Below are 25,773 nucleotides of genomic sequence, written 5' to 3' on the forward strand. Positions count from 1 at the left end.
TGGGAAAGGCTGTGGAATGAAGGTATTAATTTTACTGCATGCAGTGCACTTAAAGAAAATGTGATGAAAATAACGTACAGGTGGTATTTAACACCAACCCAACTTGCTAAAATGTATAGGACAAGAACTAAGGAGTGCTGGAAATGTAAAGAAAAAGAAGGGAGTTTTTATCACATCTGGTGGACTTGTATAGAGGTAAAAGCTTACTGGGAAATGATATATAATGAGAGAAAGAAAATGTATAGAAATACTTTTGTTAAAAAACCGGAAGCATTTTTATTGGGAATTGTGGGTTTAAAAAAATGGAAACGTGGTGTGATGCTCTGATGGAGTCTAAGACCCCTCTTTCCAGCTTCTCAAAGCCCTCCTGGCTGTGGCTCTTCCTGACATCATGCGCACAATGTTTTTGTCGTCCCCCATCACCCTCACAAGCTGGTGGTTCTGCAGGGAGCTGTATTTTGATAAGGGTGTAGAGAGTTGCTGGTACAGCCCAATTCCCCTCCCAGACCTGCAATTCCCTGGGACGTTTCATGAGAAGAGAGATTGTTAAAAGACTCTGAGCATCGTAGCTCTAACAACTCTCAGCGCCCTTAACAAACTACAACTAAATTCTTTGCAGGAAGCCATGACTGTTTAAAGTTGTATCGTTGTTGTTTAGTCATGTCCGACTCTTTGTGACCCCATGGACCAGAGCACGCCAGGCACTCCTGTCTTCCACTGCCTCCCGCAGTTTGGTCAAACTCATGCTGGTAGCTTTGAGAACATTGTCCAATCATCTCGTCCTCTGTCGTCCCCTTCTCCTTGTGCCCTCCATCTTTCCCAGCATCAGGGTCTTTTCCAGGGAATCTTCTCTTCTCATGAGGTGGCCAAAGTATTGGAGCCTCAGCTTCAGGATCTGTCCTTCCAGTGAGCACTCAGGGCTGATTTCCTTCAGAATGGATCGGTTTGATCTTCTTGCAGTCCATGGGACTCTCAAGAGTTTCCTCCAGCACCATAATTCAAAAGCATCAATTCTTCAGCGATCAGCCTTCTTTATGGTCCAGCTCTCACTTCCATACATCACTACTGGGGAAACCATAGCTTTAACTATATGGACCTTTGTCGGCAAGGTGATGTCTCTGCTTTTTAAGATGCTGTCTAAGTTGTATCACAGTGTCCTCAATATATTGTGTGAATGTGATCTGAGTCAGATCCTTGACTGACCGTGATTTGAAGTGGCTCTCCAGGGTATCAGGCAGAGATCAGTCATTGAATGCACCCCCCCCTAATTTTGACCCTTGGGTTCTAGTCCTGCCCTCCGCACCAGGAGAGAACAGGTTTTCTCCATCTTCTTTGTGAGAGCCCTTTCAATGTTGGAAGGCAAGCATTTGGTGAATGGCAGCTGAATGTGTGAATTCAATCCAGTGGGGATGGGGAGAGAGCAATGTATTTGAATGAAGATGTTGCATCCTTGCTGGATGTCACAATACTGTAATAATAATAATGTCCCTGTTCAAATCAGCCCCTGGTGTTTAGAAAAAGAACCAGCTTCAAGAGACAGGCTTTCATGTCGTTGGTGACACAGGGTCACGGATGTTTAGACAGCAAGCAAAAATCAATGCAGGCGCAGACTGATGTACTGGGCTTTTCCCGTGACCCCTTTAGTAACCCAGACTAATTAATACCCAGGGTGCTCATTCTGAAATCATATGCCATGTACCGTGTGTTCAGTAACAAGTGAAAATCGCAGAAGTGGAGGTAAAATACACACACACACACACACACACACAATCTGTTAAGCCCTTGGCTTAGTATAAACCATTCTGCAAGCTTGCAATGCGTGGCGCAATTTGGTTTCAGGGTATCCAGCAATTTCTGTTGAAAATGAATCAGATTTGGTGAGATAATAAGGAGCAGGGAGATAGCTGAAATCACTGAAATGCCAGAAGATCGGGGACACGTTTGTTAAGACACAGGCTGAGTACAATGCAAGAGTTGCACAGAAAACATATATTTTTTCAGGCTAGGTATGAAGAAAAAGTACTCAGCCTGTCATCAGCCCTCTGTTTCTATCATTCTTTATCACCTGTATCTCTCCAGGTGAGGGGCACTTTGGGAAGGATTTGAGGGGTAGCAGGGCTAGTGACTCACACACCAGCCCTGCAGGGAAAGTGTGGCAAATCCTGCTGTCATTGTCCTCTCTGGATTGGCAAATATGTAGAACTGGATCTGCCCATCCAGACTGCCCAGTCCATCCACTGGAACCTCATGGGAAGGAAAGGGTTTTAAATGGCTTCCCGTTCCATTTGACATCTTTGGCAGGCCTTTGGTCTTGGTTTCCTTATGTGTTATTCACAATAACTGAATGAACTTCTGTCTTGCTCCTTGCTCCTGCCTCCTGGTTCATTCTGCGATCCCGACTGCTGATTTCCCTCCTGGCTCACCTCAGACTGCTACCCACAACCTTTCCCTTACAGATGGCGTCTCCTCACAGGGCCTGATTTGTCCTAAATCTCTTTGTTTGTAAAAATGGTGTGCAGGGCCTTCTTGGTGGTGGTTCCCTGTCTCTGGAATGCTCTCCCTGTGAGGTGTGCCTGTCTTCCTCATTATTAACATTCAGGAGGAATTTAGATGCATCCCTGTTCGCCCAGGCATTTGAGGACTGAAAGAGACTGTTCCTGGCAACCTTGAAATTATGAGCTTCAAGGATATGCAGCTGTTTGTATTCTATTTTATTTCACACTGTATCGTTTTCCTGCTATTTGTTGTTGTTCTTGCCCTGGACTTCTTTGGGAGGAAGGATGGGATAGACATTTGTTTATTCAACCAAGAAATAAAATAAAATGTGCCAGTTGCTCTTGTGTTCGGCATTGTTAATGCATTGTTTTATGCTGTCACAACGATCCATGACTGTGCTTCTTAATACACATGAGTAAACTCATGAGCGACACGGATGGGCCAAATGAGGGGAACAGTCATGTTCTAAAGCAAATCATGCCTCATTAGTTGTTAATACCGAAAGTTATGTAAAGCCGTTCTCCCATAAAAAGAATATTAAATAGTCAATTACTGCAGATTTCAGATTTATGCCAAGTTCCCATTGATGACTGAAATTCAATTCTCTCTGGCAGTCTTAGGCTGTTTTTAAAAAACTGCTCAGAAATGCCAACTGGTCCAGAAAGTGTTTGCACGGTTATTAACCTGTACAAATCACTGGACTTGACGCAAGGTCTGTTTTGATGATTTCCACCCTCAGGGACATGCCAAAGCAAGCAGCCACCTCCTCAGCTTCTGCCACCTACACCCCTCCATGTGCTTTTTTCCAGGACCTGGTGAGCTTGTCTGAGAGGCAGGATGGACAAAACCAAAGGCTCCTTCTTTGCATGGTATATAATGAATTATGGCATGGAGGATGGCTCTGCCGGGGACTGATAGCCGTGCAAGCTAAATCTGGTGTCCCTGTGTTCACGTAGCAATAACCTCCGAATATCTGAAACTGGAGACTTATCAGAAGCTGGGCGGTTTGTTTATTTTCTGACACGGATGTTCTGACTTTCCTTCTCGGTTGTGGAGCTCTGTTTCCATGGATGTTGCATCCATTTGTCCCACAGAGGTGCCAACTTGGGCTCCAGACTGTGGGTGCCCAATAGTGCGCACATATGTCATGATGTCATGCCACGCCTGGTGCGTGGCGGCAAGTGAGCCGGGGCCTCCACCTCCACTGCGGGCCTCTGGTGGGGCCACCACAGCCGTAGAAGCATGGCCACAGCCACAGCGGGCCCCAACAGAGGCCCAACGGCTCAGGCTCTGGCCCAGTTGCTGCCACGACGCCAGAGAGTCAGAGGTAAGGCAGTGGGTGGCGGCATCTGGCTAGGCATCCACAGTAAAAAAAAAAAAAATCTGGGTGCCCAGGCCCACTGCGTCCCCTGCAGATGTCTCCAGTGGCCTCCCATCTGGACAGGAAAAGCGGCACTTGGCTGAGATACCATCACCACCAATACTGCAACTTACCAGACAGTGAGTAGTAAGAAGAAGAAGAAGAGTTTGGATTTGATATCCTGCTTTATCACTACCCGAAGGAGTCTCAAAGCGGCCAACATTCTCCTTCCCCTTCCTCTCCCACAACAAACACTCTGTGAGGTGAGTGGGGCTGAGAGACTTCAAAGAAGTGTGATTAGCCCAAGGTCACCCAGCAGCTGCATGTGGAGGAGCAGAGACCCGAACCCGGTTCACCAGATTACGAGTCCACCGCTCTTAACCACTACACCACACTGGCTTAAGCAATTAAGGAGTGCAGGTGACCTCCTTGGATAAAATAGGCCACAGTTTGAGTGCTGGGATGACAAAGGCCTCAATTCTCATGGTCACCCAAAAGACTTCAGAGAACAGGCCAGGGGCCCATAGAGCTAAACCTCTGGTGTTGATCTAAGCATATGGGAATGTATGGATAGGAAGAGTGCAGTGGATGGTAACCAATGCTAGACCCGCTTAAGGTAATGGGCAGAGTGAACCTAGGTTTGATGGGTCTACTCTGAGCAGGACTTCACTTGCTGTAATCTAATAATAATAATAATAATAATAATAATAATAATAATAATAATAATACCCAACAGAATATTAAAAACACAATAAAACATCAAGCGTTAAAAGCATCCGTAAACAATGTGTATTGCAACGAACACAATGCCTATTGCAAAAAAAAGGAGAAGAAGTTGCCATTCACTGCTCTGTTTCCTCTCCTCCCTACAGGCTTTGCGAATCCAAGCACCGCCATCTCGAACGTGTCCCAAAGCAGCCTGCACAATGCCCTGCACATCTACATGAATGGCTCCATGTCCCAGGTGCAAGGCTCAGCTAATGATCCCATCTTCATACTGCACCACGCCTTCGTCGACAGGTAGGGAGGAAGCTTCCTGGTAAGGGTGATGCGTTCCGTGAGTGCAGGCAAATATTAAAGCTACTGATACGTCAGATCAGGCGTGGGGGGAATTTGTCATACCAGAGACTGCATTTCATTCTGGTGCATACCTTCCAGGGCCCACAAGCCAGTGGTGGGAGGGACCAGAGGGGAAAGTGGGTGGAGCTATGTAAAGTTTACCTTTGGTTTCCACCCACGAGTACACACATCCCTCTAGTCGCCATCTAGGGACAAGCAAGAGTTCAAAGATGCCGTCAGCTGAAAACACCCCATGGAGGCACACAGCAGGACCATGCAGAGATGCAGCTTTGAGGGGGGTGGAGGCAGAGGAGAGGGTTTGGGGCAGGTTCTGAGAGCCAAATAGGAAAATTACCGGGTTATATTTGGCCCTCAGGCAAGAGATTTCCAGCCCAAAGAACTTAAGATGAGAATGGCCCATCTAGTCCGGCATCCTGTTCTCACAGTGGCCAACAAGATGTCTGTGGGGAGCCTGCAAGCTGGGCATGAGCGCAGCAGCCCTCTGCCCTCTTGCAATTGCCAGCAACTGTTATTTAGAGGCATACCAGGGGATGGAACATAGCCATTATGGCTAGTATCCTCCACCAAGCCCAGGGCCTTTTCAGTGATGGCTCCGACCTGGTGGAATGCTCCGTCCCATGAGACCAGGGCCCTGCAGGATTTAACCTCCTTCCTTTGGGCCTGTAAGACAGAGCTATTCCGCCTGGCCTTTAATTTGAATTCAGCCTGATCTTTTATTTCCCTTCTCTTCCCTCCCCCTCCCCTTTTATGAATATTACCCGCTCTGAGACCCCACAGCTAATTCTCCTCTGGCCTCATAGAATAGAATCATAGAATCATAGAATCATAGAGTTGGAAGAGACCACAAGGGCCATCGAGTCCAACCCCCTGCCAAGCAGGAAACACCATCAGAGCACTCCTGACATATGGTTGTCAAGCCTCTGCTTAAAGACCTCCAAAGAAGGAGACTCCACCACACTCCTTGGCAGCAAATTCCACTGTCGAACAGCTCTTACTGTCAGGAAGTTCTTCCTAATGTTTAGGTGGAATCTTCTTTCTTGTAGTTTGGATCCATTGCTCCGTGTCCGCTTCTCTGGAGCAGCAGAAAACAGCCTTTCTCCCTCCTCTATGTGACATCCTTTTATATATTTGAACATGGCTATCATATCACCCCTTAACCTCCTCTTCTCCAGGCTAAACATGCCCAGCTCCCTTAGCCGTTCCTCATAAGGCATCATTTCCAGGCCTTTGACCATTTTGGTTGCCCTCCTCTGGACACGTTCCCGTTTGTCAGTGTCCTTCTTGAACTGTGGTGCCCAGAACTGGACACAGTTTGGCCCAAGTAGGACCAATTCAACCAGCTAGCCCTGGGGATTATCTAATGCTTATTTCCCCTAAATTCATTTCTGAATTTTGAATTTTATTGTTATTCATGTTTTTATGCTGTATTTTATGCTGCTTTTACAATTAAGTGTTTTAAATTTGTTGTTCGATGCCCTGAGCCTGGATTTTGAACCAGGAAGGGTGGGGTATAAATAAAAAAATATTATTTATTATTATTATAGTAGCCCTTGATGGCCTCCTCATCCTCCGTGAATCCGCCTGCTCTTCTTTTAAAGCCATCCTAGTTGGTGGGCATCACTGCTTCCTGATGGAGCAAGTGCCACAGTTTACACACTGCATGAAAAATGTGCTTTCATAAATGTGACAACTATGGGAGTATCTGCTGGTATACATAATAAGCCCCATTTGGGTGAACGGTGTACTTATTCTAAGGAAACATGAGCAGGAAGCAGGAGTGCCCCAGATGATTCCCCCCCCCCGCCCCCCAATGCCACACAACCATTTACTCCCATCCTCGGATGTTGGCATCTGCAGTGCCAACACCTGCAAGGAGCGAAGTTTTGTAAATATACCCGGTAGCTGTTCTGTGCGTGCTATATACGTCATAGCCAGCAGGTGGGGCTAATCAGCACACGTGATGTCAGAGCAGGCACAGAGAAGCATTGATGGAAACAAGGGAACTGTTTGCCACGGATGCACCTACAGATGTCTTGGCTTTCTTTCATGCCAAACAGATAACAATGTCTTGGTCCTTCAATATCACCCTTAGCACTCACGGGGTCCTAGAACTGTAGATGCGGGAATCTCAACTGTTCTGTACAGTGGTACCTCGGGTAACATACGCTTCAGGTTACATACACTTCAGGTTACAGACTCTGCTAACCCAGAAATAATGCTTCAAGTTAAGAACTTTGCTTCAGGATGAGAACAGAAATCATGCTCCGGCGGCGCAGCAGCAGTGGAAGGCCCCATTAGCTAAAGTGGTGCTTCAGGTTAAGAACAGTTTCAGGTTAAGTACGGAATTAAGTACTTAACCTGAGGTACCACTGTACAACAATTCCTTTCTGTTCTCTGAATTCCCTGGGACTGCTTAGCTGAACTTTATATAAGTATCCAAACAAACCCCTGTGTTGCAAAAGAGAACGTCAACAATGTTTAGGCAACACGATGACCATGTACATACGTAATAGACAATCTTTATAGAATTCCTTCAAACAATAACAAGTTCAAAATGAAATCTTAGTCTCAAAGTCTCTGAAAGTCTTTAAATGAAGTGAGGTACCAAACTTTGTACGATGAAAGATAAGCTGTGAAGCTTTGTGTATTCAGCACATATAATGTCCAACACTGAACAGAGATTCCAGATATTGACTGCTGTTTCGAGAATATCATCATCATCATCAATCTTTATTACGGTCCAGAGACCCAACAAATTGTTACAAAGCAATACACAATTCATACAGCCTACCTCCAGGTTAAACAAGCATTTTGTTCAGAATATAGGGATCATTGGTTCTTGCAACCACCGATAAAAACTTTGCCACTGCTAATTTTCTAGCATTTGTCCGGTCTTCCAATAGGAACCTGACATAGTGAGCCTCTGATTTTCCCGGGAAAGGTACCAGCAAGGGTAATATCAGTTCAGCCCTGGCTTGCTCATATTTCGCACAGTGCAGCAAAATATGTTTTATGGATTCGATGTCTTGAGCACACGAGCAAAGTCTGTCCTGGTAGGGAACTCCTCTCAACCTACCATCCAACACTGCAGAAGGAAAGGCATTTCATTTAGAGAATATAGAATTGTTTCATAAACTCATCTTATTTCGAATGAATATATGTGAATGAAAATATCAAATGCTGTGGAACAGTGCTCCTGTAATAATGTAGTCACTGCTACAAACAATATTTTTTGAGAAACATATAAAGCCGACTCCAGGTGATGCTAATAACAATGAGGTTGTGTTTAAAGGTACAGTGCAAAGTAACAATACAAATACAAGGAGATTGAGATTAAAGAAGCAGAACAAAGAAAATACACTGCACTGCAGTGACCTGGTTCCTTACCCCAACCACAGACCATAGCTAGGTGTCCCTGGCCCTCTCCTCTTGTGAGTAACCTTTGTCAGCAGAGAAGAGAGCGTTCATAAGCACAAGAAGAGCCCACTGGATCAGGTGAGTGGCCCATTCTGTTCTCGCACTTCCTTGTGGGAAAGCTGCAGGCAGGATTTGAACACAGAACCTCCCTCCTCTCCCTTCTGGCAACTGGTATTCAGAAGCATTGCTACCTCCAACTGCAGAGACAGAGTGTAGCCATCGGAGGCATCAAGAGCCTTATCCTCCTCTAATTTGTCTAATCCTCATCCAAGCCGCTGGCCATCACAACCTCCTGTGGCAAGGAGTTCCATAGTTTAACGATGCGCTGTGTAAAGAAGTGCTTTCTTTGATCCAATTGAGGCTGTCCAAATGGCAAAAGTGTGATTCAACTATAATAACCAATATTTTGGTGCCAATATTTTGAGGGAGGGAGGAAGTGCGGGCGTTCCTATAGAGCCCTCACACAACGGGGGTGATGCTGTGCTGTCATTATGGAGACAAACCACCCATTGCTTCTACGGCTTCTGAATCTATCACCTTCCTGTACCCAGGGCATAATGAAAAACTCCCCTCTTCCTGTGGGGCGATCCGCTTTTAGCATGCAGATTGATTGATTAATATTCATGCTGCAATTCAGGATGTATTTTTTTAAAAAGGCCCTGTGTGCATGCCAAGTCTTATGATGATTATTACCTTGATCGCTCGGTATTCGCACAGCGAGCCTCAACTGTTTGCTGCCCTCGCCTCCCCCTCCAGTGCCGAAATTTGCTCTAAATGATATGCTGTTGAGCTGCGTGAGCTGTGGCTCAAATCCACAGTAGATCTGCAAGACAAAGGCAGGTCAAGTTACAGTAAAATCGGTTTTCATATTTTTTAATTTTTTTTTAGAAAATAAAAACCTGAGTTGCCTGAAAGGTTTGTCAACTCGGGGCCCAGATCAGTCTGTATTTTACATGAAGAGCACTATTTAGTTTTGAATTCATGGGAAGGGTAACTACAAGGGGAGGGGAGTTAGACTCCATTTGCACCGTACATTTAAAGTGTCACCCTACAAGGTCAGCACTACATCGCATGCGATCTTTGCTTCTTCAAAGATCACCAGTGTCAAAGCAATGATTCTCCAACATCAACTTTGTTGGACTGGTCATGTTGTGCGGATGCCTGATGATCGTCTTCCAAAACAACTACAGTGGTACATCAGGTTAAGTATTTAATTCGTTTCAGAGGTCCATTCTTAACCTGAAACTGTTCTTAACCTGAAGCACCACTTTAGCTAATGGGGCCTCCTGCTGCTGCTGTGCCGCCGGAGCCCTATTTCTGTTCTTATCCTGAAGCAAAGTTCTTAACCTGAAGCACTATTTCTGAGTTAGAGGAGTGTGTAACCTGAAGTGTATGTAACCTGAAACGTATGTAACCTGAGGTACCACTGTACTCTACTCAGAACTTAAAAATGGAAAGCGTAATGCTGGTGGTCAACAAAAGAGGTTTAAAGACTCTCTCAAGGCAAATCTAAAAAAATGCAGTCTAAACACTGAGAACTGGGAAACACTGGCCTGCGAGCGCTCCAATTGGAGAACAGCCTTTACCAAAGGTGTCATGGGCTTTGAAGGCACTCGAACTCAGGATGCAATGGAGAAATGTGCTAAGAGGAAGGGACGCTTGGGAAATCCACACCATGATCAACTCCCTCCCAGAAACCAATGTCCCCACTGTGGAAGGACGTGTGGGTCCAGAACTGGCCTCCATAGTCACTTACGGACTCATTGTTAAAACTGTGTTTATGGAAGACAATCTTACTCGGCTACGAGTGATTGCCAAAGAGAGAAAGAGGCCATATGCACAGCTGACAGTCATGGAAACAGTAAGCTGGCAAAGGGACAGTCCCAGAATTACGAAAGCCATCCCAGCTTTTGATCTGATCCTGGAATGTTCCTGTTTCCCGTGCCAGCACTGCTGCCAAGCTCGAGGAGGAGGATAAGCATAGGGTGGAATATAAATTTAATAAATAATATGCCAGCACTTGTCCCAAGCAGCAGCGGCGGCTGTGAGGGAGCACCCCATCGCCTCTCCATGGCTTCTCCAAGGCTGTTGCTGCCAACCTCCTCCCTTGTAAGTAACCAAACAAACCCCTGTGTTGCAAAGAGAACATCAGCAATGTCTAGGCAACACGATAACCATGTACATACGCAATAGACAATCTTTTATAGAATTCCTTCAAACCATAATGAGTCCAAAATCTTTAGTCTTAAAGTCTCTGAAAATCTTAAATGAAGCGAGGCACCAGACTTTGTACGATGAAAGACAAGCTGTGAAGCTTTGTGTATTCAGCAAATATGATGTCCAACTCTGAACAGTGATTCCAGATATTGACTACTGTTTCGTAGAATTCTTCTTCAGCGTGGTGGGAGGATATAGAATTGCTTCACAAACCCATCTTGTTTCAAATGAATGTATGTAAATGAAAATATCAAATGCTGTGGAACAGTGCTCATGTAATAATGTAGTCGTTTACATACATTCATGTTTGGTACCTCATTGGTGAAGTGATGCTGACACTTGCCCTTCTTCTGATAGGAAATGTTGGGGGGTACGACTAAAAAAGGGGGTCGAGGAGGGTCAGTTGGCAGGGGGTGAGAAATGTCCCCATTTTCATTTGAGGAATGTTGAAGGGTATGTTAGCGTGTTGTACTCTGGCTGGGGATGTCAGGAGTTCAGCCTACCCTCGAGTAGGACCCTGGTAGAGACACATGCCCGACTGGCATGTTCTCTCCCTCCTGGTCGATCGTTTGGGAGTTTCAAAAGCTTTCTTCAGCCCGAACATCACAGCAACCAATGCCAACAGACACCGGCACACTTAGGGATCTGCAGAGTTTGCGCATCATGCGTAACAGACCTCAGCAATTCAGCTTTTTGGCTAATCTACTTTATTTACATATAAACACACACGAAGCACTGCAACATGGCTCCCTCTCTCTCTAGCATCAGACAGCAAAGAGAGAAAGAACAACGGACAATAGTCCCACTTCACGGAACACAGTAACACAAACATCCTGTCTTCATCACTTCCCACTTTGTGGAGTCAAAACATATACCGTCATGTGAAAGACAACAATCCCATGACTGCAATCATGGAGCAGGAATTCTAACAGGGGAGTCCTGGGTTCAGATCCTTGAGCAGCCATGACGTTCACTGGGTGACATTGAGCCAGTCGCTGCCTGAGCCTAGCCTCCTTCACAAGGCTGTAGTGAAAATAAAGTCGGTTACGCCATTCTGGTGGCTAGCAGAAACAGTGTCTGTGTCTCTCTGTGTGTGTGTGACTATAAAGGGCAATTAACAACATGCTGGATGCACATTGGTTGTTGCAGAATTCAATTTTGATTATTAAAGCTGAGAGCACAAAGAAACATTGCAGCGAGACAGGTGAAAATACTGATGAATTATAACCACCATCAACTTTTGGACTCCTAAGCTGGGAACAGGTGCTCTTTTGGCTAAGGTGAATTTCAGCAATGTAAGATCTCTGGCCCTGATTGCTTTCAGCATAATTACATAGCAAACTGCTGACTGCCCTTCATGTACTGCCGGGTACATGATTCACGTTTTTATTTTGAAAAGGTTAATTTTGGCCTCTCTTGGACTCGAGAAATCTGAGCCACCCTCCTTGTTGCTCATCCTCTGAGAGGAAGGAGAACGATCTCTGCAAAACATTGATCTGGACGAACTCTGTATCTGACATCCAGTCTCAGAATGTATCCTCTCTCTCCTCCTCACCAATCTTTTTTTCTGTCTTTCATGCCATGCACCGTTCTGTACAAGACTTAGAGAAAACTGGCAAGGCACAGTGACATGCTACCAAGAGCGGGCACAGATGCCACTGGAAAAAATATTCAGGCCTCTCAACAAGGGCGGACCAGCTTAAAATATTTACACGTATATACAATAATCGTGGGGTCTCATTTTTGCGTTAAAAATAAATATGATAATATTTGCACCTGTTGAGGATTTTAAGATTCGAATGACCAACATCAATAATGTAAGCACCAACACAATCATTGCTGAACTAACCATACACTTCAAACATCCAACTTGTATATGTAACGCAACACAATGAGCACCACACAACAAGTCCTGTAGTGCTCATTTACAAAAACATACAGATGTGGCTGTACATAGTAAGACAAGACTGCACTGCTATGCTGTCAAAGCGCAGAAGCAAATGTTCATGTAGAGTTGGAAATACTCTGAAAGAAGGCAGGGCCTTTTCTGTGGTGGCACCAAGGTTATGGAATTCAATACTTAAGGAGGCTCACTTTGTTCCTTCTTGTTAGATGTTGAGTGAAGATGGTATTACTGATGCTTCTGTATGACCTTTCCACCTTGCCTTAAAAATGAAGCTGCCCTTGGTGTTACAATACTCATATGAGTGTTTCCTTTCACAGCATTTTCGAGCAGTGGCTCAGAAGACACCAGCCCCTGCGTGAGGTTTACCCGGCAGCCAATGCCCCTATTGGACATAACCGTGAATCTTACATGGTCCCCTTCATTCCTCTCTACCGGAACGGGGAATTCTTCATTTCTTCAAGAGATCTGGGATATGACTATGAATATCTAGTAGAGCCAGGTAACAGAAATCTTGAGGCAGTTGCCTTTGTTTTCTAGACTTAAGCTCTTTTGGTAAAGCCAAATCATAAAATGTGTGGAGGCCGTGTGACAATACCATGAATTGAGATACTAGATTGTGGTGTCCCTGCATGCTAGGACAATCCGGAGGAGCAGGCTGTTGAGACTTGGCACTCAAATAAGACCTAAACATCTGGCTGGGTGTTAATTTTTCCATAAACTTTAAAAAAATAATATTTAGAATTATATACCACCCTTTTATGGGACACAGGTGGCACTGTGATCTAAACCACTAGGGTTTGCCGATTGGAAGGTCGGCGGTTCAAATCCCCACGACAGGGTGAGCTCCCGTTGCTCGGTCCCTGCTCCTGCCAACCTAGCAGTTCGAAAGCACGTCAAAGTGCAAGTAGATAAATAGGTACCGCTCCGGCGGGAAGGTAAATGGCGTTTCCGTGCACTGCTCTGGTTCACTAGAAGCGGCTTAGTCATGCTGGCCACATGACCTGGAAGCTGTATGCTGGCTCCCTCGGCCAATAAAGTGAGATGAGCACTGCAACACCAGAGTCGGCCACGACTGGACCTAATGGTCAGGGGTCCCTTTACCTTTACCTTTATAATGATCAGTTAGCCTATGTTGTGCATATGTCTATATGCCCCAGAGTCAGCCACGACTGGACCTAATGGACAGGGATACCTTTACCTTTACCACACTTTTATGCTTCCAGAGCAGACATTGGGGGGAAGAAACCAATAAAATGCAATGTATGAACACAATCATGATCAAAGCCTACCCCAGGAGGATGCCAAGATGACGTTCTCCAGTTGTTTTTCACATGGGGAATAAAGCTATCAATGGCTACTAGTCATGATGTCTATGCTCCATGCTCAGAGGCAGTAATGCTTCTGAATGCCCGTTGCTGGAAGCCACAGGAGGGGAGAGGGCTCTTGTGCTTGGACCCTGCTTGTTGTTTTCCTATAGGCATCTGGTTGGCCACTGTGAGAACAGGATGCTGGACCAGATGAGGCATTGGCTTGATCCAGCAGGCTCTTCTTATGCTCTTACACTGAACTCCCATCTCCCATCAACCCTATTTAGTGTGGTGAAGGCAGTTATAGTCCAGCAACATCAAGAGAACATCCCGTTGGCTACCCCATCAAAATACAGAAGAACCTTCTCCAGCATCATACTATAAACATGGGATGCGGGTGGCGCTGTGGTCTAAACCACTGAGCCTCTTGGGCTTGCCGATCAGAAGGTGGGCGGTTCGAATCCCCGCAATGTAGTGAGCTCCCGTTGCTCTGTCCCAGCTCCTGCCAACCTAGCAGTTTGAAAGCACGCCAGTGCAAGTAGATAAATAGGTACCGCTGCGGCGGGAAGGTAAACGGCATTTTTGTGCACTCTGGCACTCGTCACGGCCCTCTGTGCGCCAGTAGCAGTTTTAATCATGCTGGCCACATGACTTGGAAAGCTGTCTGTGGACAAACACCGGTTCTCTCAGCCTGAAGCGAGATGAGCGTCGCAACCCCATAGTCGCCTTTGACTGGACACATCCAGGCGTCCTTTACCTTTACTTTTTTTACCTATAAAAATAAAGCTGATGAGAGAAGCTGTGTGTTAGTCTAGCCTTGTATTTAAGCACTCACCTGATACCCACAAGGTTTTAAAGAATTCCCTGCAGCCAAGTGACTGGACAGGTGGAGGAGAGATGAAACATCCTGTCCTTCCTCTGCAACCACCATAAAGCGAGGAAGCGAGGCCTCTTCGTCCACACCAAGCATAGAAAAGCACCAGGATTCTGCAAGGGGCATGGGGCTCTCCATCCTACCTTTGCCAGCCCCTAGAAAATTGGTAAAAGTGACTGGCCTGCAAGCGATTTTGTGGGCTGGTGTTTAAGCCTGGATTAGTCAGCGCGGCTTCCAAATCGTTGAAGCAAAGTAAATAAATCCAGCCACACTGCTCTCTAGCGCTCCTTCCCATAGGGCCTGCTGCCCTGTCTTTTTAGTGCGCCATAAAACACACAATAGAGCAGCTTTCACTTACTCTGGGATACCAGGAGCGAAGCTGCAGCAAAGAGCTTCAGGGGGAGGGGGAAGAACAGAAATTTGGGATCAGGGGTTGTTAGACCCAGGGTCCACAATCCTGCAGTCCCACTCTGAATTGGGGGACCCACTTCTATAATTAAAATAATAATTATGAAGAACACACACAAATGCACAGTACTATCATGTCACGTTGGAGCAGAGAATTGGCTCCCCAGAAATCGCCAGGAGGGGAGAGCATGAATCAACAGCCTGTTCCTGATCAAATGACTCCGTCTGAAAAGGCGTCTCTCCATTGTCTCAGCACTGGCCCCCTTTAGGGGCGTTTGGCATTTGGGTTGTTTGCTAGTTTGGTTTATTTTTCTCAAAGCAAACCGATAAGAGCGGAGAGCGCTACCCATCGCCCCACCCGCCCTTTCCAAAAACTCTGTGCAATTTGTTTGATGTTTGGCTGGGAATTCAGCTGGGAGCCAAGAGAGCACTAATCACAGGCCAAAGGCAGCAGAAGCATTTTAGTGGTGCTAATGTTTAAATCGCGCCCCCTCCCTACACACACATACACGGCTCCCTCCCTCACTGCCACCACACAGACATGTTGTCAGAAAGATCACTTATCACTCTAGAAAATGTCACCCCATTTCATTAGGCAAGAAATGGTCCTGGTTGCGGGCAGGCTCTCAAACTGGTTTCCCCCCACCCTGGCGTGGGTGGAGCTATCACCCTTACTCCGAGGTGGCACCACAATCACCCAGAGCTATTGCCCAATCATTTTGAAGGGGGATTGTGGGGGGAAGTATAAAAGCGGCAGCGCAACGTGTGCCTAGTTCTTGCTTCATGCTGTTGTGATGGACAACAAAAGAGGTTTAAAACTCTTCAAGGCAAATCTTTTATTTAAAAAAAGTGTTATAAGCATTGATAACTGGAAACACTGGCCTGCAAGCACTCCATTTGGAGAACAGCCTTTACCAAAGGTGTCATGAATTTTGAAGAAGCATGAACTCAGGGCAAAAAGGAGAAACGAGAACATTTGGCAAACCCTCACCATGAACAACGCCCGCCTGGAGAGCTATGTACCCACTGTGGAAGGACATATGGATCCAGAATTGGCCTCCACAGTCACTTATGGACTCCCTGTTAAGACTGTGCTCATGGAAGACAATCCTACTTGGCTATGAGTGATTACCAAAGAAGATATGGACTGGTGGCAACTCTGCAAAGTTTCAGGTAGAGGGCCTTCTCATCCCTAGTGGAAGATGTTGAGGATTGAACCATCTGCATACCGAAAAGGATGTCCTACCACTGAGCTATAGCTAGTTCCTTCCATAAGGCAAATGAAGCTGTGTTATATTGAGCCAGGTCATCGATGAGTCCAGCCTACTGTTGTCTACTCTGACTCAAAGCAGCTCTACAGGGTCTTAGGCAGAGAGAGGTCTCTCCCTGTCATGCTGCCTGAGATACAGTATTTTAACTGGGGATGGCAAGAATTAATCCTGGACTTCTCTGTTTGTAGAGCATATGGTCTACTCAAGCTGCACCCACTATCCAATTATTACATGTGAAAAATATGCCCACCAGATGTTGGACTCCTATTCCCATCAGCCCCAGTCAGTGTGGGTTCAAAACATATGGAGGGCACCAGGTTGGGGAAGTCTGGTGTGGAATCAGAGGGCACCACTAGTCATATATCAGCCTGCACTGCTCCAAAGATTTCACATGAAGTTTCACTTGGGCAGCCCAGAGTAGGTCTTGATCACTCGATACCATATTCAAAGGAGGGGTCTGACACGTTGACTTGGCATCTAGTTCAAATAGAGAATTTTGCACTTTGATATTCTCTTTTGATCAGCTTGTGAGGAATTTTTTCATTGTTTCCCTCCTGCTAACTAGCTTTGAAATGAGGCGGTCCTTTGCAGGCTCGGTTTCCTTGGAAGCACTGGAGACTTCTTGAAAGATCTGTTTTATTTACAAGCATGCATGTTGGGTGAGTGGGAGCAGTGAAAGCCGGCACCCATTTTGACTGGTAGGGAAGCCATTGACAGGCGGAGCCAACTGACTTAGATTTTATCCCCTTCCTGTTTCCTGCTGAGTTGTACAAGGGCAAAACTTGAGACTTAAGGAGAAGGAAGCTGCCATCCAGATAAACTCCCTGGGCTGGTTGTAAGTAAGAAGGCAGGCAGGTGAGGGCTGTCTGGAGTCAGAAACAGGTGAGCATCCAAGTTAATAGTGTTAGTCGGTGTTTTTTTTTCTGGGGGGGGGGGACACATATCCCTAAACATTTTGTGAATCTAATGGGAGAAGAAACTAAAAATAAAATAAAATTTAGTTTCTTCTCTAGCATGGTGAATTGTCAGTTCCGTTGCTATCCCTGATGGCAGCTTCATTTCCTTTACTGGTGTTTCCTGAGTCTCAGATGGAAGCGGACGTTTAATGTGTGAAGCAGTGTGGAATGTGGATGTGTGGTGTTTTGCTGATGAAAGTTTGGCCGATGTGGAAGTTAACAGTGAGCTGTCAGCTGTGTAATATGAGATAATGTTCTTGGTACTTTTGTCCATTTACTGTATTTATTTCCCCCGATTTGAACTATAAAATGGTGATTTTTCTTGAGTCAAAATGAGAATACCCTTAAACAATTTTTTTAGGAAAATAAACACTGGTTCTAGTTTGCAAAGCGGAAGCAAACAGCATAACCTTGGGGCATTCATGGATACTTACTGCCAGCCAGATGCAAAATGCAGAACTGTGTGTCTTGCTGGAATTGCTCAAAACAAGTCTGCCTCTTTTACCAGCTCCCCTTCTCTGCATTTTTTGCCATTCCTGCTCAGAGGCAGTTTTAGGGTAGCATAACAAGTGTGGCCATATTGCATGCCGCACTGCACTGGGCACCACCACAATGCTGTAGAATGGAGCACGAGAGGTGGGAGTCCTGGATTTTACTGTCACACAGGGTTTCACTGAAAATTGAGAGCCCAGAGTTTGCCACTGTTCATGCTCATGCAAAATGCAGGTTTCCAGCCTTCATCTGAGCACCTGAGATGCATAAAGAGTATCTGTCAGGAGCTTGTCCTACACTCGAGTAGGACCCTGGCAGAGACACATGCCCGACTGGCATGTTCTCTCCCTCCTGGTCGATCATTTGGGAGCTTCAAAAGCTTTCTTCTGCCCGAACATCACAGCGACTGATGCCAACAGACACCGGCACACTTAGGGATCCACAGAATCTTCGCAGCTTGTGTAACAGACCTCAGCAACTCAGCATTTTGGCTAATCTACTTTATTTACATAAACACACAGAGAGCACTGCAACATGGCTCCCTCTCTCTCTAGCATCAGACAGCAAAGAGAAAAAGGACAAAGGACAATAGTCCCACTTCATGGAACACAGTAACACAAACATCCTGTTTCCAACATCGTCCGTTAAGAGTTTGGGTGTAATCTTCGATACCTCCCTCTCTATGGAGGCGCAGATTACAGCTATAACAAAGGCAGCATTTTTCCATCTCCGCCAAGCTAAGCAGTTGGCTCCTTATCTCTCTCGCCCTGACCTAGCCACTGTGATCCATGCGACGGTCACCTCCAGACTGGATTATTGTAACTCGCTCTACGTGGGGCTGCTCTTGAGACTGACCCAGAAACTCCAGCGGGTGCAGAATGCCGCGGCGAGACTCCTTACGGGGTCTTCGCTATGAGATCATATCCATCCGGTATTATACCAGCTGCACTGGCTCCCGGTGGAGTACAGGATCAGGTTTAAGGTGCTGGTTTTAACCTTTAAAGCCCTATACGGCCTAGGACCCTCGTACCTACGGGACCGCCTCTCCTGGTATGTCCCACAGAGAAATCTACGGTCTGCAAATAAAAACATCCTAAAGATCCCAGGCCACAGAGAGGTTAGGCTGGCCTCAACTAGAGCCAGGGCCTTCTCGGCCACGGCTCCAATCTGGTGGAACGCTCTGTCACAAGAGACTAGGGCCCTGCAGGACCTGACATCCTTCCGCAGGGCCTGCAAGACAGAGCTGTTCCACCAGGCCTTTGGTCAGGGCGCAGCCTGACCCCCTCCTCTGGCAATCGGCAATCTGCACAGAATTTTGCTTGATGGTTGCCATTAATTTGACTTTAATTTGATTTGATTAATTTTATAATGAATGTTTTAGAATGTTGTTAGCCGCCCTGAGCCCAGCTTCGGCAGGGGAGGGCGGGATATAAATAAAATTTATTATTATTATTATTATTATTTCCGTCACTTACCACGCTGTGGAGTTAAAACATACACCATCATGTGAAAGACAACAATCCCATGACTGCAATCATGGAGCAGGAATTCTAACAGTAGCCACCAGCTGTCAAGGCTTGTGAAGAAACAAAGTATACACAGAGATTATTGCAACTGCACAAGCCATTGCATTTGAACGGGCATAAGACAGAAGCTCTGTTTGCGGCATTGTTTAGTGTTGCGCAAGGAAGAGAGTGGGACTGTACCGCTTTCCCCACCCACCTCCCTTGTTGGAAAATGGTCTGAAGAGGGAGGTTCTCAATCACTGGAAGAGCCTAACCACATAAAACAGGCTGCCTCTGTTGATTTTCTCCTTCAGTGCATGAGTAGCAGGGGGAGGTAGGTGCTGACTGGGACACAGCAGTGCAGCTGCAGACTTTAGGGGTAACTCCTCCCTCTCCTGGTTAATTAATATGTGGTTAATTGAGTGAGGAGATAATGCTTGACTAGAGTTTACTTTTCAGTTGGATGAGAAGTGGAAACCACAACTCAACCATGGTTTCCTTTTCTGGTTTTCATGCAAACTATGGTTTATAGAGGGACGTGGGTGGAGCTGTGGGTTAAACCACAGAGCCTAGGACTTGCTGATCAGAAGGTCGGCGGTTCAAATCCCTGCGACGGGGTGAGCTCCCGTTGCTCAGTCGCCTGCTCCTGCCAACCTAGCACTTCGAAAGCACATCAAAGTGCAAGTCGATAAATAGGTACCGCTCCAGCAGGAAGGTAAAAGGCGTTTCTGTGCGCTGCTCTGGTTCGCCAGAAGCGGCTTAGTCATGCTGGCCACATGACCCAAAAGCTGTATGACGGCTCCCTCGGCCAATAAAGCGAGATGAGTGCTGCAACCCCAGAGTCGGCCACAACTGGACCTAATGGTCAGGGGTCCCTCTACCTTTACCTTCACAGTTTATACAAGCCATGGTTTGTTGGGCTCAGAGGAATGAGATGCTTTGCTGGGAACAAGGAAGTTGCAGGGGGAAGCACGAGACTCATCTATTTATGACAAAATAATGCTTTGGTGTTTGCATCTGAATTGAGCCTTTGTTTTGACAAGGAATAGCCAATATGGTTGCTTCCAGAGGTTGCAGGACTACAGCTCCCATAGGTCATCCACTGGAATGGCCAATAGTCAAGGATGATGGGCCTTGTAGTTCAGTCGCATCTGGAAGCAACCATACCAGCTATTCCTCATCAAAACAAAGGCTCGATTCAAATGCAAATACAAACCATTATTTTAGATTTAGATTTTAGGTTTAGAGTTTCCTGGCGTGATTGCATGGTCATTTTATAGAATGCTGTTGTTTCTGATTTATCCCAAAGCGCCGTGGGGTTTTGCCCTTTGAAGGTAGAACTGGGACAAACCACAACGACATGAACTATTTTGCACAATCTCATTCCAGGGGAAAAAAACTGCTTTTGTGGTCCTGACTGTGAAGTAGTACCATGGGGATTAAATAAAATGTCAATTAATTAGAATTGACAGTGCATCAGAAACATCTCCCCGGAGAGAGGTGTCTGTGTGTTTAACTCGCAGTAAGGTGTGACAGGAGAGAATAGGAATTAAAATGTCAAGCTAAAATAAAAGATTAGGAAGAGGACTTTAGCCACTGGGATTTCTTCTGGCTGTGGCGGGAGAGGAAAATAAAGGTAATTGAGAAGAGAAGTGTTGGAGAGGGGGAGGGGGGAATCCCCCTTATGGGGGGTGTGGAAACACACATTCAAAATGGTGCGGCTTATTGCAAGTGCTATCTGCATTGATTTAATTAACATTAACGGGCATAAACAGCCAGTTTTTGGAAAGTAATTATGATTTCCTTTCACGCCTTTTAGAGCAGGTAACTATCAGCTGGAGAGCTCCGAAGTGGGCCTGTTGTGAATATGATTGCAGATGCAAATATTTCATGGAAGATGGAAATTGGGAGCAAAGGAGGGGAAGCCAGGAGCCGATTATGAAATCAACTCCCCTGAACTTATGCACTAATGGAACCTTTAACCCTTAGACTAGCAGACTCGTTTCTTTATGGCATAAGTGGGCAGTCGTTTCCCTGAGATTTTGCTGAGATTCCTGCATTTGCAGGGGGTTGGATGTGATGATCCTTGCCGTCCCTTCCAGCTCTGCCATTCCATGATTCTATGATTCTGCCAAGGGCTTCACCCCCCTTAAGGACCATCTGTTGGGGGTTCTGTGCCAGCAGTAGGCACGGCTAGGAATGGGCACACCAGTCCATTTCAGTTCTCCAAGTTTCTCCTTGTTCCAATCTCGACTACAGTTCTTTTCAGCAGCAATTTGTGGAATGTTCCCCCACCAACACCATGAAAATCGTCATCGTTCTAGTGTGAAATTCTCCCAAGCAACATGGTTTTCTATGCAGTTTTAACTAGGCACTTTTGGCAAGCATTTATTGCTGACATATGCATGCTTATTAAGCACATTTCTCCCCAATACAGTGAAACCTCGGTTTTCAAGTGTCTCAGAAGCCGAATGTTTTGGAAGCCGAACACCGAAAACCCTAATAATAATAATAATAATAATAATAATAATAATAATAATAATTTATTATTTGTACCCCACCCATCTGGCTTGGTTTCCCCAGCCACTCTGGGCGGCTTCCAACAAGGATTAAAAATACATCAAAATGTCACACATTAAAAACTTCCCTGAACAGGACTCCCTTCAGATGTCTTCTAAATGTCAGGTAGTTGTTTATCTCTTTGACATCTGATGGGAGGGCATTCCACAGGGCGGGCGCCACGACCGAGAAGGTCCTCTGCCTGGTTCCCTGTAGCTTTGCTTCTCGCAGTGAGGGAACCACCAGAAGGCCCTCGGCATTGTACCTCAACGTCTGGGCAGAATGATGGGGGTGGAGACGCTCCTTCAGGTCTACTGGGCCGAGGCCGTTTAGAGTCTAAAGGTCAGCACCAACACTTTGAATTGTGCTCGGAAACGTACTGGGAGCCAATGTAGGTCTTTCAAGACCGTGTTATGTGGTCTCGGCAGCCACTCCCAGTCACCAGTCTAGCTGCCGCCTTCTGGATTAGTTGTAGTTTCCGAGTCACCTTCAAAGGTAGCCCCACGTAGAGCGCATTGCAGTAGTCCAAGAGGGAGATAACTAGAGCATGCACCACTCTGGTGAGACAGTAATTGCTTCCATTTCCGAACACGCCTCGAAAGTCAAACAGTTTCCGCTGCATGTTTTTCTTTTATCTCAGTGGATTTTGCCAATTGCCCATTGCTCCTCAGTTTTCAAATGTTTTGGAAGTTGAACGGTCTTCCAGAACAGATTACGTTAAAAAACAGAGATTCCACTGAATACAGTGGTGCCTCTGTTTTCGAACAGCTTGGTTCACGAACAACTCGGAACTCAAACGTCGCAAACCCGGAAGTAGGTGGCCCAGTTTGCAAACTTTGCCTTGGAAGCCGAACATGCAGCGTGGCTTCTGCGCCTTTCGATTGGCTGCAGGATGCTCCTGAAGCCAATCGGAAGCCACGCCTCAGTTTCCAAACGTTTCGGAAGTCGAACAGACTTCCAGAATGCATTCTGTTTGAAAACCAAGGTACGACTATATTTCTTAATGTATTGCTTGGTTGGAGAATTCCACTGCCAAGTTTGGGCATGTGAATTGCAAAGGTGTTTTGGTTTGTGTGTTGCTTTGAGAAGTGTGAATTAGGAAGTTCTTCATTACAACACAAACATAACTGAATTTCTTCTTCATCACTAAACAGGGCTGAAGATAGCAGTGGAGCCAAAAGCTGGTGGAGCCATCTCATTTCTCTCTCTTTCTGACACACCCTCATCACTCTCTTTAACACCCCTTCCTGCCCTTTTTCTGACCCTGAAGACTGCCCAGTGCACTTAAGAGCACAAGTTGTAATAGTAGGGTGTGTCATTTTAGGGGTGAAATTTAATTTGTGCACATTTATTCAGTGAGGGGTCTTAAAAATATGTGTTTCGGGGTGAGAGGAATTCAAATCTGCCATTTATTTTTTTGTGATCGGGCAACATTCAGCTTGGTAAGCCTACATTTGACGAAGGAGCACATAAACTGCTTTCTGAAAGCCAAAGATTTAAATTTTCCCTTCTGAAAATGTCGGGTAACGCTAAATAAATAAATAATATCGCTGCAAATGCTCAGCGATCAGTTTTTAATGACACGGGTGGCGCTGTGGGTAAAAGCCTCAGCACCTAGGACTTGCCGATCGAAAGGTCAGCGGTTCAAATCCCCGCGGCGGGGTGCGCTCCCGTCGTTCGGTCCCAGCGCCTGCCAACCTAGCAGTTCGAAAGCACCCCCGGGTGCAAGTAGATAAATAGGGACCGCTTACCAGCGGGAAGGTAAACGGCGTTTCTGTGTGCGGCTCTGGCTCGCCAGATGCAGCTTGTCACACTGGCCACGTGACCCGGAAGTGTCTGCAGACAGCGCTGGCTCCCGGCCTATAGAGTGAGATGAGCGCACACCCCTAGAGTCTGTCAAGACTGGCCCGTACGGGCAGGGGTACCTTTACCTATGGAATTTTACACACATTTCACTTGCAGAGCGAACCTAAATTATAAATATATTATATTAATTTAACAAAGCGTCTTTTGAATTCCCAAGTCATGTTGTAACTTTTTTTTTTTTTAGCACCCCTCATTTTTTGAACGTTGAAAGCTGAAAAATGCAACACACCCTATTTTTAAAAAGGTATTCGCTGATTGGCACTCCTACAAGCCCTGAACTCAAGTCCAGTTTCTCCCTAGACAAATGTACAACCTGGCACATGAGTTATGTATACTTTGCTGTAACATGAGTTATGTGTACTTCCACTGTAAGGTGGAAGCAACACAACTGTAGGAACCACTTCACTGTGGGAATTTCGCCCCTTTTGGAGCTTCAGGTTGCCCAGTTATTTCAATTTCTTCATGTGTAACCAAGAGCATTTTCTCCCTTTGTCTTCCTGTGCAGCCACCCCCTTCCAGAATTTTTTGGTGCCTTACTTGGAGCAAGCCCGCCAGATCTGGCCTTGGCTGCTGGGAGCGGCTGTTGTGGGAGCCATTATAGCGACGTTGGTCGCTGGAGTCATCGCTCTCAGTTGTCGGAGGAAGAGAAGAATCTCAGAGGAGACACAACCTCTGCTCATGGAGAGCGAAGATTATCAGCATGTAACATATCAGTCACACTTATAATAGGCTGCCAAGCCCCTGTGGCTAAAGTCAAAGCCATCGTGATATGGGTGGTCCACTATCAAATGCCCACAATGCATTTTCCAAAGTTTGATGGCGGCCAACACAATATTGGACCTCAGCTAGGGGGGGCCATGGAGTGTATAGGGTATTGAGCCCCATTTCCCACCAACATCTTCCCAGTCAAAATGCCTCCCACTCCAAGCAGCTAATAGCCAATGTCATTAGCTGTCTTTACTTTAGCAAGATGGCTATTGGCAACTCAGGGGGAAATTTGGTCAAGAAAATGAGTTACCTCCTCATGCCCTCCTGATCCAAGCCCACACATGACAAGAATGGTATCTTTGGGCTCTATATCCATTTTCTGTGTGTCCATTGATAAGTCTGCTCCATACTATTTCCCCATAAGTGTGTGGTTTTTTAAAAAAATAAATCAAAATAAATGCACACAAATTCACTTTATTTTTGATCTTTAAAAGCAAAAAATGCATTTCAACCAATAGCATGTACGTTTCGTTCCTTTTGTGTGTGAGAGAAAAGTTTTCACAATATTCAGAGAGATACAAAGGTCCAGGAAGTACCAATAAGGATGGTTTCTTTACAAATCCAGACCAAAGGAAATCGTTGAGCATCCCTAGGAGGTAAAGGTAAAGGGACCCCTGACCATTAGGTCCAGTCGTGGCCGACTCTGGGGTTGTGGCACTCATTTCGCTTTATTGGCCAAGGGAGCCGGCATACAGCTTCTGGGTCATGTGGCCAACATGACTAAGCTGCTTCTGATGAACCAGAGCAGCGCACGGAAATGGCGTTTACCTTCCCGCCAGAGTGGTACCTATTTATCTACTTGCACTTTAACGTGCTTTCGAAATGTCAGTTTGGCAGGAGCAGGGACCGAACAACGGGTGCTCACCCCGTCTCAGGGATTCGAACCGCCGACCTTCCGATCGGCAAGTCCTAGGCTCTGTGGTTTAACCCACAGCGCCACCCGCGTCCCTTGAGCATCCCTGCCCCATGATTAATTTTAAGCTTAGGAAAGAGATCAGGTGTTACTATCACATGGCTGCCATATCATGGCTACAAATGTATTTAAGTTCAGCCATGAAATACAGAACTGGCTCTGAGTTCTCTTAGTTGCCATATTTCACCCAAAGAAATTTTGGGGAAAATTTCAAAAATCTAGACTTTTTGTTGATTTCCCGACCCCCCCCCCCCCGGACACTAATTCTGTCCTTGAGATCCCGGACACGTCCAGGAAAATCTAGACATGTGGCAACCCGATCTTGGCCTCCCGGACAAAATCACAGTGAAGCTCTGACAAACGGGTCTGCAAGAGTTC

General features: G+C 46.0%; 1 protein-coding gene across 1 annotated transcript in view; it reads left to right on the plus strand.

The window, feature by feature from the left end:
* Positions 1 to 24,861, plus strand: part of TYR (tyrosinase) — a 57,741-nt gene extending 32,880 nt beyond the window's left edge. Inside the window, exons 3-5 of the mRNA XM_028725594.2 lie at positions 4,729 to 4,876; positions 12,794 to 12,975; positions 24,220 to 24,861. Coding sequence (XP_028581427.2) covers positions 4,729 to 4,876; positions 12,794 to 12,975; positions 24,220 to 24,440 — 551 coding nt within the window. The 3' untranslated portion in view covers positions 24,441 to 24,861. The remainder of the gene's footprint in view (positions 1 to 4,728; positions 4,877 to 12,793; positions 12,976 to 24,219) is intronic.
* The last annotated feature ends 912 nt before the right edge of the window (positions 24,862 to 25,773 follow it).

This window comes from Podarcis muralis, chromosome 4 (assembly GCF_964188315.1).
Source record: "Podarcis muralis chromosome 4, rPodMur119.hap1.1, whole genome shotgun sequence".
NCBI lineage: Eukaryota > Metazoa > Chordata > Lepidosauria > Squamata > Lacertidae > Podarcis > Podarcis muralis.